General features: G+C 31.2%; 1 protein-coding gene across 2 annotated transcripts in view; it reads right to left on the bottom strand.

The window, feature by feature from the left end:
- Positions 1-425: 425 nt before the first annotated feature.
- LOC123005536 overlaps positions 426-15,880 on the bottom strand; it is a 38,513-nt gene continuing 23,058 nt past the window's right edge. For both annotated transcript variants that reach the window (XM_044399330.1, XM_044399329.1), the window contains exons 3-7: positions 10,770-10,977; positions 7,540-7,772; positions 1,038-1,204; positions 861-992; positions 426-815 (exon numbers count right to left, since the gene is read on the bottom strand). In XM_044399330.1, coding sequence (XP_044255265.1) covers positions 692-815; positions 861-992; positions 1,038-1,204; positions 7,540-7,772; positions 10,770-10,977 — 864 coding nt within the window. In that variant the 3' untranslated portion in view covers positions 426-691. The remainder of the gene's footprint in view (positions 816-860; positions 993-1,037; positions 1,205-7,539; positions 7,773-10,769; positions 10,978-15,880) is intronic.

Here is a 15,880-nt window from a genome sequence, read left to right as displayed (position 1 = left end):
TAGTTGTAGTTATTTATTTAAATATTATGTAGAAAAAGTTGAAATATAAATTATGCATCAATAATTATTGTATAATAAACGCATTAATTATGTTTTTATTTATTTTATCACTACATTTTCTTTGCTTGGTGTATAATGGGCTGCCGAGTGCCAACATTATGAATTTTTGTCAAGGGAACGGGATTGACAGACTTAGAGAATATCCCTGAATTTAAGTAATTTTATATTGTTTTGTAGAAAAAGAGAATTTTCTTGTAAATCCCCGACAAAAAACTTCCTAAATTTTTCAAATGTTGTTTAGACTTAGAATTAAATTAAACTTATTACACCATTTTCTTTAGCGAGATGTATAATGTGTTGCCTAGTACCAACCTTTGTAAGTAATTCCTTTTTTTTCCAAGAGAGTGGTTGCAAATGAAACAAAATTCTTGAGACAGTTATATTAATCATCGAAGCTTTTAAATACAGCACCTAATTTGACCTAAAGACTAGGTTTCGGGTACAATAAAAAAAAATGACACTTATACAATAAACACATGCACCTTACACGAATTCTTGTGAATTTTCGTCAATTCAGTACCCCGAATTGCRAAAATCCCCAATTCACACAAATTAAAGTCACCGTCAAATAAATTCACTAATATATCACTGGCAAAATTGCTTTAATTACCCTAAAATTTAATAATACGATTCATTTCACGGTCATTTTGCTAAAACTATCGAATTTCTCCTGTTTTCGTTGGCAGCGGCCCATATGACGCATGTAAACCCCATATTCGCAAACCGGGATTCCGCACTGGTTCTCAATAATGCACCTGGAACAAGATCATTAGCTCATTTTTAATGGGGGGGAAAGTCACCTTCTATCGGTGAGACTGAAGTATTCCTTCCCTTTCTTCATCCTGATGCAGTCCTGATTGTACTCGTCGCAATCGCAACTACATCTGGAGTCGTACCGGAATTTCGGGGTGAACTCCTCCGGGCATTTGCAGCTACAAGAAAGCCGTTAGGCGGGGAAAACACGATAAAAAACTCACTTTCTCGAGCTTTCTGGGTGGGATTTGAGAGATAATCCTTGAGTCAAATTAATATTTTCCTCGGGGAGGGTGGTCGGCCCTTGTGACTTTTCGATACAAGCACATTCCGTGTGGTTGTAAAAAGTCAATTTTTCTACTTTGGTTCCGGCGATGCCTAAGGTTTTCGCCTGAAATAAAACAACATAAATTTTGTTGGGAGAAAATTGGGAGATTTATGGCCGATGGGAGATAATCTCGAGTCACAAAAACGCTCCGACGACTTTAATCAAAACAAACATTTTTTCAGATTTCTGAAACGATTTATTACGTCTTTGATGCAACCTAAATGCAGTTTGCGTAACAAATGGAATCTCTCATTAGAGATTATTAAGTTGCAAAATGAATCGTAAATACATCCCACGAGGTATGTACAAGTGGGTTAAATAATGTTGTGATTTACGGTTTATGGCGGTAATTGGTCATTTTTACATTTAGAGTTTTCATAATCGCTGAAAAGTTTTTTAAAAGTTATTATTAGAGAAGTGTTTCCAAGTCATTAAAATCGTTCCTGATTAATCTCGGAAGACAATAAACATGCTCCTCTCATAAAAAGTTCTCCGTGGAATAAATCTTCCTCTCACAAAAAGTTACGAACCGGATAAATCAACAGTTCGTTAGCTTCGGAAAAGTCTAGTCGAAACTGAGCGAATTACACAAATTAGTTGGAGCTAATTTAATTTGTACTTAGGTGATTCCTCGTTTAAATCTCAAAGTTTTCACAGCGAAACAAATCTCAGGGCAAGAAATTTGTTATTTGTGAAAAATAATCTAAAACCATCTTTCTGATTTTTTTAATATCCCAGTTTGGAGAAATATATCAACAATGTTGATATTTGTTTCATTTTCTTGCTTGCTTTGTCGAATCTCTGAAAACATGTTTGCTAATTCATATATTTTTTTAATTTTGAAAAAACGCTTTCAGTTAAATTCTTCGAAGATTTTTAGTGGTGATACTCGTAATAAAAAAAAATAAAATCTTGTAAGGTGGTAAACCTATCCTTTGACATGCAATTTAATGTAATTAGCCAATCAAATTGTTTATTTTATAAACATTTTAAAATGAACGTAAGTTTGAGAGGATTGACAGGCTAGGCACTCAAATTTTTTTTGACTTTGAAAATTAAATCTCGAAGGAAAACTTTCTTATATAGATTACTCAATTTTACGTAATTCGTCCACAATGTCAAATTGTTTTTTTTTTACATATTTATTTGAAAATAACCCTGAGAAAGGATTTTTTCCAGTTTTGTCCAGCTTTGAAATTTTAAAACGTTTTTATTACAAAACTCAAAATTCGTACTATTTTGATAAAACAAAGTAAAAAAAAACGGCAAACTTAGATCCGTACATGAGTAATTTTCGGATCTTTTTTATGAATTTGGAGCAAATTTTGTCAGAACAAGGAAAAAAATATATAAAATGGAGTCTGGAATGCATTATTTTCGCTTATTTTGATAAATGCAGAACGTTTTTCACTGAGAAGCTCACTAAGTTTGAGAGATTATGCCAAACCAAGATAAAATTCTCAAAATTAGATTTATTAATGAATTATTTTTGCTTTATTTTATAAATTAAGAGAGAGACCGAGACAAACAAYACAAAAAAGTGCGATAAATTTTAAAATGTATTTTTTTTCGCTTATTTGATGGATTTTGAACATTTTTTTATTGAGTAACTTCCTAAATTCGAGAGACTGAGCAAAAACAAAACGGAATTTCTAATATATCATGTCTATTTTTATTAATTTAGAGGTTCTTGTTTTGAGAAACGCATTAAATTCTAATGGCAGGAAATTGTAAAATGAGCAGACTTGGAAAATGCTTTATTTTTCCATGGTTTTATAAATTTATAGAGTTTTTAAGAGAGCATCTCACTAAATTCATCAAAATTTGTTAAAAAAAGACAAAAAGATGCAAAATCAGGTCCAAAATGCGTTATTTTTTATAGCGTTTTTTATAGTTATCCCCTTTTTAATAATATTGACGACTTTAATAATAATCAATCATTTTTGTGAAAGACAAAAATGATTTTAAATTATTCAATTATACAGATGTAATTTTTTAAGATTTTTTTTTAATTACTAACTTTTGCATGTTTTCTCGTACAATGACAATTCAAAACTGTTTAAATAATTAATTCTTCAAAGAATTTCGATAGAAACGTAATTTTTTTTACAGTTTACATTGATAGAGTAGTTGAACAATAAAAAATGTCTTAATTAAAAAATTCTTTATTCAATTTGACCTAAGTATTTGTCTGCAGACACTATACCTACATTAACATTTATAAAAAACATCAAGTCATTTAATTTCTAATTATAATTTCAAGGCTGCTAAATTTAGCCACTGATTTATTTATTTTATTTGGGAAATTCAAATGATTCAGATCAATTTTTTATTAACTAATTACTTAGTTTGTGATCTGCAATTTTCTTTATTTATTTCATTAACTAAAAAAATCGTTGATGAAATAAAATGAATTTTGATATAATTATTGATAATTTATATAACCGAAATTTGAGAATTTACGTTAAAGCAAGGCAAAAAAGTGCAAAATGCGGATTTGTTCATTTATTCTAATAAATTCTATAAGTTTTTTCGTCCGAATTTAAATGACAACAAAAAAAACATCAAGTAAAATTTTTTGCCCAATGTAAAACTTTTGCTTCCCTTCCTTGATGGTGAATGACAATAATATTTTGGTTTGTTGTGAGGCTTCTGGCCTGTGATATTTGGGTTTATTAAAACGTTCCCTCGTCAATCATCCCATAAAATCATTCGCGGTGTGATTAATGTGGAAGCAAAGTACGAAGGCAGTCGGGAGTAATGGCTTGTAAAATAATCGTAAAATCGTGTTTGTTTTCCGAGTCCGTRTCGGCGTCATAATTGCCCGAATCTTGGACTCAAAAATGTCCTCAAACTATAATCTTGCATGCATATCGCATTTTCTCCCATTTAACACTATAAATAGTTTCCGGAAATGGATCGAGTTGGCGAATCTGGGAGCATTGCACTAAAATTCACTCAAGACGTTAGCCAGCATTTCAAACTGTCTCATGAAAGTGGGTTTATTTATTATTCGTTTCAGCTGAGACCACTGCATTTCCTATTCACTGCATGGTAATCGCGTCCGTCCGATCGATTTGTGAACACTTCACGTGGAATACGTGCGCCCGAAATAGATGCTATCCTATTATTTTATCAATATTCAAGACRGGAGACTAAACAAACTTTCAACAATAAACACAAATAGGGTTTCAGATAAGCATGAAAATTGCCTATGGTCACCGTCGCGTCTAATCGCCAGACTGTGAAATGACTTGACTTTTTTTACATTTTTATTTCGAGGTGTGCAGTGGTATTCCTGCACATGTTTATTTATATTTTCCGCCGCAAAGAAAAKTTGTTTATTACACCAGTATACAAGGATAAATCTTAAATTTGCAACGATTAGAAAAATGAGAATAATTCCCACCATTTGTTAATTTTTTTTTTATTTTGTTATAAATAAAATGTCTCCTTCTCCTCCAGCACCGGAAATTGTGTTTTCACGGACGTTTTAAAAGACAAGCAATTTCGRTCAAAGGTCAAAAATGAAATCCCTGAGAGAATTCCTGTCGAGTGTGGGTTGCAATGCATGCACCAATTTGTAATCTTGATTATGGTAATTAGAATGCTTCATTTAACTAATAAACTCACTTAGCAGGTGATGGTGGCGAGTTGAATTCTATTAGTCAAAAATCTTCGATCAAAGAGATATTTTCGTTAATTAAGTCAACGGTTATTTCACGCTTCATTTAATGAAATGACTCCTTACTGAAACGAGAGTTGGGAGATGAGGCTCGTTGATTTATTTTTCATTAGGTTTATCAATCAATTTGAATATTTTTTGATTGATTATCGTTTTAACGGAGCTGAATGGGTTTGCTTTCCATTACAAGGATAACGAGTTTTTGAAATCGGAGGAATGCATTTATCCATAATTTATTTATTTATTTCGTCAATGCTTTTTTAGTTTAAGAAAATCGAAGATCATGAACTAATTAGTTAATAAAAATGTATCTGAATTATACAGTTTAAATTTCCCAAATAAAATAAATAAATTAGTGGCTAGATATAGTAGCCTTGAAATTGTAATTAAAAATTAAATGACTTGGTATTTTTTATAAATATTAATGTAAATATACAGTGTCTGCAGACAAATACGTAAAACTGAATAAAGATTTTTTTAATTGAGTCATTTTTTGATTGCACAAATTGTTTTCGAGATATAAAATTTTTAGTGAGTGATAATTTGGTTGACTGAACGCCAGTTAGGTAGGTACTCCATTAATGTATAACTGTAGAAAATTTTACGTTTCTAYTGAAATTCTTTGAAGAATTAATAACTTGAACTGTCCTAAATTGTCAATGTACGYAAAAATCAGTAATTAATAAAATATATTCACTGAATAATTCAAAATTATTTTGGTCTTTCACAAAAATTATTGATTATTGAAGTCGTTAATATTACTATTACCTCCAAAATTGTTCTACTACAAACTAGAAGATTGAATAAATGAAAAACGCTCTAAAAATAACGCATTTTGACCTCATTTTGCACCTTTTTATCTTGTTTTAACAAATTTTGTTGAATTTAGTGAGATTTTCGCTCAAGAACTCTCTGAATTCATAAAACCAAAAAAAGACATTTCCAGGTCTAATTTTACAATTTTATGCCATGTTTCGATAAAATTGCTCTAATTTAATGAGATTCACGAAACAAAAACCTATAAATTCTTACTAACAAACAAAATAACGCATTACCAGACCTGATATTGAGAATTCCACCTTGTTTTTGAAAAATCTCTCAAATTTAGTAAATTTCCCAGGAAAAAACGTTCTAAATTCATCAAAATTAGAGAATACAATGCATTTTCAGATTTAATTTTGCACTTTTTTGGCTTGTTTTGCCAAAATTTTTGAATTGAGCGAGTGCTTCAGCAAACAATTCTCTCTTTCTTGCTTTAGCAAAATTTCTCGAATTGAGTTAGTCTACCTCAGTGAAAAACATTCTGTATTTATCAAAATAAGTAAAAATAAATAGTTTCAAACCTCATCTTGTCATTTTCTTCTTGTTCACCAAAATTTGCTTAAATTCCAAAGAAACAACCAAAAATTTTACATTTTCAAGTCTAAATTTGCAATTTTACTTTTTTTTTTTGTCAAAATATTATAAATGTAGTGAGTTTTTCGGTAGTGAGAGATCTAAATTTATCGAAATAATCAAAAATAACTCATTTAAGACTCAATTTTGCACTTTTTTACTTTGTTTCGTCAAAATATTTCTAATTCAGTGAGTTTGTTAATAAACAACGTTTCAATAAAATTTTAAAATATCAAAGCCGACAAAATTAGTTAAAAATTTTTTCCCACTATTTTATTTTCAAATAAGGGTGGATGAAAAAAAATGATATTGCGCACAAATTACGTAAAACTGAATACCTACTTATATGTATAAGAAAGTTTTCATTCTATTTTGCACCCTTCTGGTTTTGTGTTAACATTTTTTAGATTCTCCGTCAAGAACTTTTTAAATTCATAAAACCAAGACATTTCTAGGACTGATTTTGCTATTTTCTGCTATGTTTTGGCAAAATTAATCGAATTTAGTACCTACGTTCTTTGGAGAAAAACATTCCAATTTCATAAGAAACAAGCTTTTCAGATCAAATTTTGCAATTTTATACTTTGTTTTATCAAAATATTTAGAATTATGTGAATTTCTTGCTAAAAAAYACTTTACAGCAATTAACATTTTCAAATACTAGTATTGAAAATCGGACAAAACTACAAATTCGTTCCGAGATTACTAATACTGGCATTTTTTAGACTATTTTTACTTTCGATATATTTATTTTAAAAAGTTTTAAAACCAACAGTTTGAATTGTTGAAGAAAAAAGATATTAATAAAAATAAATGTTGATTGATAAATTATGAAATAATTGACAAAAGTAATAAAAAAAGCTCAACCCAATTAAAATTATGTCAAAACCCATCCGAGAGTGTTCACCTATGTCTATTTTAAGTATCCATAAAAATTATTGCCTCGAATTAAGTTTTAATAACAATGGTTTTAGAACGCACTTGTTAATCGTCGTTTTACGACAAAACTATCTCTTAAAACGCATTTTCTTGTTAGGAACAAGGTTTGACTTGCACCTGTAGATGAAGAGATGTAACTCMAGTAYAAACTTGCCCGAATTAATAAAAACTCTTATTTATAACGCCCATAAATCGCATCAACATTGTTGTAGAAATGACCTCGCTTTATAGGGTGCAAGCACAAGAATGTCGTATAAATGCAAAACCTCGCCCCGCCTTGAAATTTTTCAAGAGTAAATCACCACAGCGATCTGTGACGCGAACAATTGAGGGAGTACTTCACGAAACCTCCCACACAAAATGTGGACACATCACTTACGTAAAAGTAAAGGTGAACGAGGACTTGGGTTTTAGGCCCACATCTGGTTGTGTGGTTAGCGCAACATCCAGTGTCTTCRGCGCAACGGTGCAGGATGGTGCAATGAGGAGTGTAGCTTTTACTAGGATCAGGATGCTCACTTTGGACTGAGATCACTTTCGGTGACGGTTTCAGACATTGGCCCTCTTGCCGGACCTTCACGTAGTGGTCCAACGCGGCGTTGATCGCCCTTCCTGAAACCGATAATGACCTGAAATCTGAAATGTCTGCAGCTGAAGTTTCAACACTGGATTGATTGCCAAATATTTAATTGCCGCGGCGCGGTTGGTGGCCAAAGAGATAAAAAAGTTGAAGCTTTCAGTAAATTTTGCCTCACTTCTGCTTTCTGAAAAATTATTAAGTCCACGTGCGGCCTTATTATCGCTGAATTTTTTAAAAGGCTTCAGTAAATATTTAAAGCACGTTACATTGAACTATAAACCCTGAAATTATGTAACAGTAGATCTCGAGAGATCATGAATTTATCATCACTTCCGAAACATGTGGTACGTTTCTACAAGCTCGAGCGTGAAACACATAAAATATGTGGATTATCAATGCTTTTCATCACACCTGAATCCCACTTAATGTGTGATTTATGGAGAAATCAAAGTTTGGCAAAATCTTTCGAATTAAGTGAACTTCCCAGCAAAAAAACCTCTAAATCCATCAAAATGGGCGAAAACAATGCATTTTCAGATCTAATTTTGCACTTTTTTTTAATTTTGCACTTAATTATGCATTCAGTGGAAACTCTCTAAATTAAGTGAAAATAAGGATTATATCTTGCTTTGACAAATTTTCTGGAATTTAGAGAGTTTAGCTCAGTGAAAAACATTATGAATTTATCAAAATAAGCGAAAATAACTGGTTTTAGATTTCATTTAGTCATTTTTTTGTTCTAGCAAAATTTACTCAAAATCCAAAGAAATAACCGAAAATTATTAATTTTCAGGTCTAAGTTTGCAATTTTTACATTTTATTTGTCAAAATATTAGGAATATAGTATAGTATTCCTAGTAAGCGATTTAAGATTTAATTTTGCAATTTTTTACTTAGATTTTTGCTTGGATATTTTCGAGTTGTGAGGCCTTTTTGGTGAGAGTGTAATAAGACACTAAAATAACGCATTACCATACCTAATATTAAAAATTTCACATTTTAGCAAAATTTCTCGAATTTAGTGAAATTTCCAATAAAAAGCCCTTTAAATCCATTGAAATCGGCAAAAACGATGCATTTTCAGATCTAATTTTTTTTAACAATATTTTTGAATTTAATGAGTGCCTCAGTGAATAACTCTCTATATATAAGTAAAAATAAGGCATTACTGAATCTAGTTTTGAGGATTATATCTTGCTTTGACAAATTTTCTCGAATTTGGAGAGTTTAGCTCAGTGAAAAACATTCTGAATCTTACAAAATAAGCAAAAATAACTGGGTTTTAAATTTCATTTTGTCATTTCTTCTTATACTAGCAAAAATTGCTCAAAATCCAAAGAAATAACCGAAAATTATGCATTTTCAGGTCAGTTTGTAATTTTTACCTTTTTTTTTCTCAAAATATTACTAATATAGAAAGTTTCTGGGTAGTAAGTGATTTAAATTCATCGATATAATAAGGGAAAAAAACTCATTTAAGATTTAATTTTGCAATTTTTTACTTGAATATTTGCATGGATATTTTCGAGTTAGGAGGCCTTTTTTGCAAGAATAATAAGACACAACAATAACGCATTACCAGACCTGGTATTGAGAATTCCATTTTGGTTTTGCAAAATCTTTAAAATTTAGTAAATCTCCTAGTAAAAAACATTCTAAATCCATCGAAATCAGGGAAAACAATGCATTTTTAGATCTAATTTTGCAATTTTTGAACAATATTTTTGAATTTAGTAAGTGCCTCGGTGAACAACTTTCTAACTCTCTATATTGATAAAAATAAGTAAAAATAAGGCATTAAAAAAACAGTTTTAAGAATTAATCTTGCTTTGACAAATTTTCTCGAATTCAGTGAGTTTATCTCAGTGAAAAACATTTTGAATTTAACAAAATAAGCGAAAATAACTTGTTTCAGACTTTATTGTGGCATTCCTTTCTTGTTCTAGCAAAATTTATTGTTTAAACACCAAAGAAATAACCTCAATTATGCATTTTCAGGTCCAAGTTTGCAATTTTTACCTTTTCTTTGTCAAAATATTACGAATTTAGTTTCTTCGTAGTAAGCCACCCAAATTCATAGAAATAAGCGATAATCCCTCATTTAATTTTGCAATTTTTTACTTTGTTTTGTCAAAATTTTCCAAGTTTAGTGAATTTCTTAATAAAAAAAGATTTTACAGCTTTAGGATATCAAAAGCCGAACAAAATTGTCCAAAAATTCTTTCCCAGTATTTTTTTTCAAATTAATATCAAAAAACAACAATTTAATATTGCAGGCAAATTCGTAGAATTGAATACCTATAACAAAGTTATTATTTGATTTTGAACCTTTTTCATCTTGTTTTAACATTTTTTTAAATTTAGTGAGATTCTCGGTCAAAAACTCTCTGTATTCATAAAACTAAGCGGAAATAAGGCATTTTCAGGACTAATTTTCAATTTTCTGACATGTTTCGATAAAATTACTCAAATTTGATGCGCCTATCAAAACAAAAACCTCTGTATTCATAAAAACAAACCAAAATAACGCATTACGACGAATCCCATCCTGTTTTTGCGAAATTTCTCGAATTTAGTAAGCTTCATGAAGAAAAACCCTCTAAATTCATAAGAGATAAGCTTCTCAAATTTAATCGTCGAAAACATTCAGAATTTATCAAAATAAGCAAAAATAACTCATTTAAGATTTAATTTTGCAATTTTTTATTGTGGATATTTGCTTGGGTATTTTCGAGTTGTGAGGCCTTTTTTGCGAGATTAATGAGACACGGAAAGGTTAAAATTCCCGCACTGTCTGCAAATTATGGGTGAGGTAATGACGCATGAGTCCCTTTTTTAATCCAAATTCAGTGTTTTGCCTCATGTAGGTAGAAAATCAGAWAAATAATAAATTAGAGAGACGACAGCCGTTGAAAGACAGAAATCGAGTTAATTGACTGACCGGGGGCTGCACACGATCTTGAGATCATGCAACAGACGGAAATTGAGTCATTAACATAGCGATTTTATCAATTTTGCGAATTGATTACCTTCGTTGTGAGACTTGAGATGAAGTTGCTGTCGTCTGCTTTCTTCAACCCTTGAGCGCGTCCCGTAATTGTCCCACTTGTATTTGGTGAAGGAAGAAACGGGTGCTGGAGGGGTGGCTTCTTCGTTTTGCCACTCGTCGGTGAAGGGGTCGTCGTCGTCGTCGTCGTCGAGGGTTTCTTCGTCGTAATCATCGAAATTGTCGTCTTCCTGAAATATAGATTTTTTTACGATTAACACACCTCGCTTTTCAGCATAATAAAAAACAATACGATTCTCATCGTGATTTAACGATGACGTAGGTCGCTTTGAGTTGTGATGCCGACACCAGTACGCCCTTCTTTGGCCACGCACGCCTCATAAACTGCTAATGATGGCAATTACACCCTGGCAAAATGCACACATTGTCAAGGAAATCTTGAGATTCCAGACGGAGGAATTTCATCATCGACATGACAGACTTTCCCACTATCAATTATTAATTTGCCACCGTGTCTTGTCTATCATGTGGAAATTATTCAACGTCAGAAAGTAAAACTGGAGTCGCCGGTTCGTGGCAATAATACGCATTTGGAATAGCTAAGGGCGAAACGGCTCTCAAAGAACGTTATTAGTGTTATTACCGTAATTATGAAGACCACCACGAGTTGAAAAACGTACTGTATTAATGGTGCGTCTAATGCAACGAGGTTTTTAGTGGGTTTGTTAGGGTTATTACGGTTATGGAAATTGCCCCATAACCGGCGTCCCTAACATTCAAACCCGGGAATTTCATCTAAAATTCTACTAACAAATTCAAAAATGCAAGAAGAAAATAAATACAATAAAAGATAGAAGGCGTTTCATCACGGTTTTAACTATTGCAAAATTAAATTAAATCAATTATTATAGTTCGCACCCTGTATAATAAGAACAAATAAAAATTACATCAAATCAAATAGTAATGTCTTCTTGAAAAACTGAAAAACTGATTTCGATTTTTTTTATTAGTTCCAGTAACGTTATATGTACTTTTTACATTAGGAGTGTAAAAAACGTGATTTGGTTCAATTAAATTTTCGATTTTTTAAAAAAAAAATGCTTTTTCGGTATAAAAGCTCTCATATTTTTATGCTTATGCGCTCTTATTTGCTTTTATGTAGGTACTTATGCTCTCTTATTACGCTTACTTAGATTAAAGAAAATTTTCCGACTTTTGCGAGATTCGAACCCCAGACCTACTTGCCGGAAGTAGTGACTTTATATCACGCCGCCGGTAGTTTCAATGCTTTAATTCAGTACATCCAGTATTCAGTATATTGTCAAAAATTTATTTTTTCGTTTCAAAAACATTTTGTTCTCTTTTTGATGTCTCTTTGACCTCTGGAAATGCGTTGGGTTAAATTTTGAAATTTTCAATTTTTCAGATTTATGTCAAAATTTTGGTCGATTTTTGGTTWATAGCTAATAACTCCGAAACTATTATTAATTAATAACCCGTTTGTGTTTGGTACCGTTGAAAAGTAGTTTTGATTTTCTTTCTGTCTTATAAAAAGTTTATTTTCTGTGACAAATAGCAAGAAAATTGTTAAAAAGTTAAAATCTATACTCGACTATATCTTGGAAACCATTGAAAAATTTTGCATTATWATTTCTGAGGTACAATTTTGCCGCAAATTACACAAATAAAAAAAATTGGAACTGTTTTTGGCTTCAAAAATTTGTGCTCTATTACTTACTATCGAGCGATCAAGATAATTTGTAATCGAGTCATCTTTGAATCCGAAAACGTATGTCTGTGACACGTCAAATAAAATAACAAGTCGAAAGATAAAACGGCAAAATGGGCTGAAATTAGTCGTTCGCGTATAATAAATAATAGAATAGTTAACGGTCTCTTTTGAAGGTAAATCATAAATTTAGTTATTAAAATCATAATTTTTTTGATCATACAATTTTACCTTTCGACTTGTCATTTTATTTGACGTTTCACAGACATACGTTTTATCATAACATTTGGGTTTTACTTAGCCCACCTTAAAAAACTTTGGACCTATCGTGGCTCACCCTATAAGGGCCTAGTTCCWTGCCTGTAGTGACCTTATGTCACTACGCCACCAAAATCCCGGTATGTATTTATGCTCTAGTCAAATATATGTATATTTAAAAAAAATAATAATTTTTGTGGTTTTACGACGTTTTATGCACTTTTAAATCCATTTTCCTACGACCATATAAGAAACTAGATCATAACGCACAATTACATACTAGCATGTGCGAAAATTGTCAATCTCGTTCGAGGTCAAAAACCTGTGCGATTTGTTTTCGCGCTGTGTGTTAAAAATCTAACGCACAATTCACACTCGAATGTTTTGTATTTTTTCATTCAACGTATTTTTTTGTATCCATGATAAAAAATAAATCGTTATTCAACGTATTTTTGTATCCATTATAAAAAATTAAATTGTTATGAAAAAAAATATGTTCGTAAAAAAAATTATTTATGGTCGTAGGAAAAATAGTGTACAAAACTTGCAGGAAAGTGTCTAACGCATTCGCGAGATTGCCTGTACACAGCTAACGCCTCGTACGCAACTTTCCCGCTTGTGCGTTATTTATCACTTTCCGTGCTCGTTATGTAATATACTATTAAGTGCATTCCGATACAATTTATCAAAGTTTTCAATTTTTAGATTTTTGTCAAAATTTTGATCGCGTTTCGGAACCCGGAGCGGCCTAATGCCAATAACTACGGAATTATTAACGACCGCCCGTTATGTTTAGTACACTTTTAACTTCCTATCTTATAAAAAAAAGATCATTGTCCTATTACAAATAGTTATTGAGAAAATCGTTGGTAAAGACACAACTAGCAAAAATATTTATTCGACAATAACATCTAAACTATCAAGAATTTTGTGGTTTCCTTGACGTCAATCGACTCCCCAGAACATTTTACGTACGTATAGTTTAAAACATTATTCACTGTGAATATAGTCTAGCCGAAATCTATAAAATAAGAAAAGTCGCTGATTGCAAACATTGCAAAGGATTTTTGACTTTTAATAATTTCAATAGTATTCAAAAAATAAAAAGTAAAAAGTTTTATTAAATTTTTSTATACAAGGCGAGTCAAATAATTAAATTTTTATATTTGTAAATGTTGTAAATAAAAAGAAATAATTAAAAACAAAGAGTTGTCTGAAAATTTCAAAATAAATCTTTAAAAAAATCACTCAAATTATTAATTTCCAAAATTTTCAAAAAAAAAACGTTTAGTTGGGTAACAGAGTAACAAAAATGTAGCATTTAGCATGACAAATAAAAATGTATAAATAAACCCTTTACATATTTGAAAATAATTTATATACGCTCATTTTGTAAATATTTCGATAACAAAGCAAAAAATTAGTCAGAATATTTGTATTTTAACAGTAAATAGAAGTGTCTTAACATTGGAATCGTAATATCCCAAATATTCAACGTTCCTAACTCATTCAAAGGTAAAACGTTGCTAAACCTGAATATTATTTGGGATTATTGGGATGGAATAAACAAAATTCSGTGTTTGAAACTTACAGTCGAGACGAGAATTCTGTTGAAAATTAGAAATTCTCCAGTCAATTATCAAAAATCAGACTTGTTTTTTTTAACTGTCGATTTGGAGTCCAAATTCCAAATTAAATTTTCTCATTTCTTCTCGTTGCTGTGAAAAAGCTCGGCTTGTAAATATCAAATTYTTGCGAGAAAAAAGTACCTGGACAAATCCGATACGATTACCACATTTAAAAAGTTCATTCATGTCACGCAAGTGCTCCCAAGCTGTCTGCGTTCACTTTTAATGACTGTTGAGAAGAAGAACAAGAATTGGCCACCTCTTCGGTATATCAAACCGACCGCAAATAACAACCAGTTTGCAGCATTGTGCATCTTCAAGGTTGYAATTGCAATGTACGATCAGTTGCATAATAAGAATGGAATTAAAACCATTGCGTGATTTCACAATTTACGAGCGGACATGACAAAAGCTCTAAGCTTTTGAATTCTAATCTAAAAACGTAAACAACGATTACGTGTTACTTGCATGCTGATGCGAAAAGATAAACTGATTGATTGCTAGAATCAAGTTTTTTTTAATGCGAGTTCACWGACGTGCATTATCCACAGGACGTGCAAAATTCGACTAAGTTTAGTCAACAGTTTTATTATTCCCAGAATAAAACAGTAATTTAACACTGTTTGAATTTTTAAAATCGAGTTAAAACAGACATGAAATAAATGAAACTTTATTTATTCCRTCACAGTTCCCGAAATTAGTCAAATGGTCTTCCTGCTGAGGAAATTATTCATGTCTAGTTCGATATAAATTAACTCTGTTAATGTCTTCAGACAACGGTACCCAATTAGTACATGTTTAATAAACTAACATGAACATTGGCACGTCATTAAGACAACAACTTTTACTTTTGCACACATTAATAGAACTGCTATTTCTGAACCCTAAATTCAACAAAAGTTCCAATAAAATTTTGATCAGAGAAACTTTCAACGTGAATTGTTTTGGCTTCACYACCAGGCCTTTTGTCATACAAATCTCGAAATTTTGACATCTACGCTTTTTCCTTTGTTTCGTCGTCTATTCAGCAAATGCAAATCAACTCAACGACTTTAATTAAATCACGGATTCACACGTTTATAATGATAAACAAATAGGAACTGAAGAATAAAACAAAGTGGTTATTTTTAGCACTAATAAATCATCGTAGACAGTCAGTCTGGCCGAGAAATTGCAAATGAAACGTTCAATTAACAATTAATTAAACCGTCAATTAAAACAACACACAACAAAATAACAAGCAAAGGGCTAGGTCAACCTTTACGATAAATTAAAATTGGCCATGAAGTTGCCATAATTACAATAATTTGATTGAAAATTGGCTTCAGTATACATCCTTTGTTAAACCAGCTGCGAAATTTACGACAACGTATCCATTTCAGCTATTTACGATGATATTCAAACAAAGAATAATTAAACCTGCACAAAAATTCACTCTCACTAACCCACTTCAATAACACAAGTTTCCTGTTTGTGAAATATGAATAAAAAAACGAAAATACAAGCTTCAGTAGCCAA

This window comes from Tribolium madens, unplaced genomic scaffold (genome assembly GCF_015345945.1).
Source record: "Tribolium madens isolate multiple individuals breed KSU strain unplaced genomic scaffold, Tmad_KSU_1.1 Scaffold_20;HRSCAF=117;Tcas5.2_LG4, whole genome shotgun sequence".
In the NCBI taxonomy this organism is placed as follows: domain Eukaryota; kingdom Metazoa; phylum Arthropoda; class Insecta; order Coleoptera; family Tenebrionidae; genus Tribolium; species Tribolium madens.
This window is presented reverse-complemented; position numbering and strand designations above follow the sequence as displayed.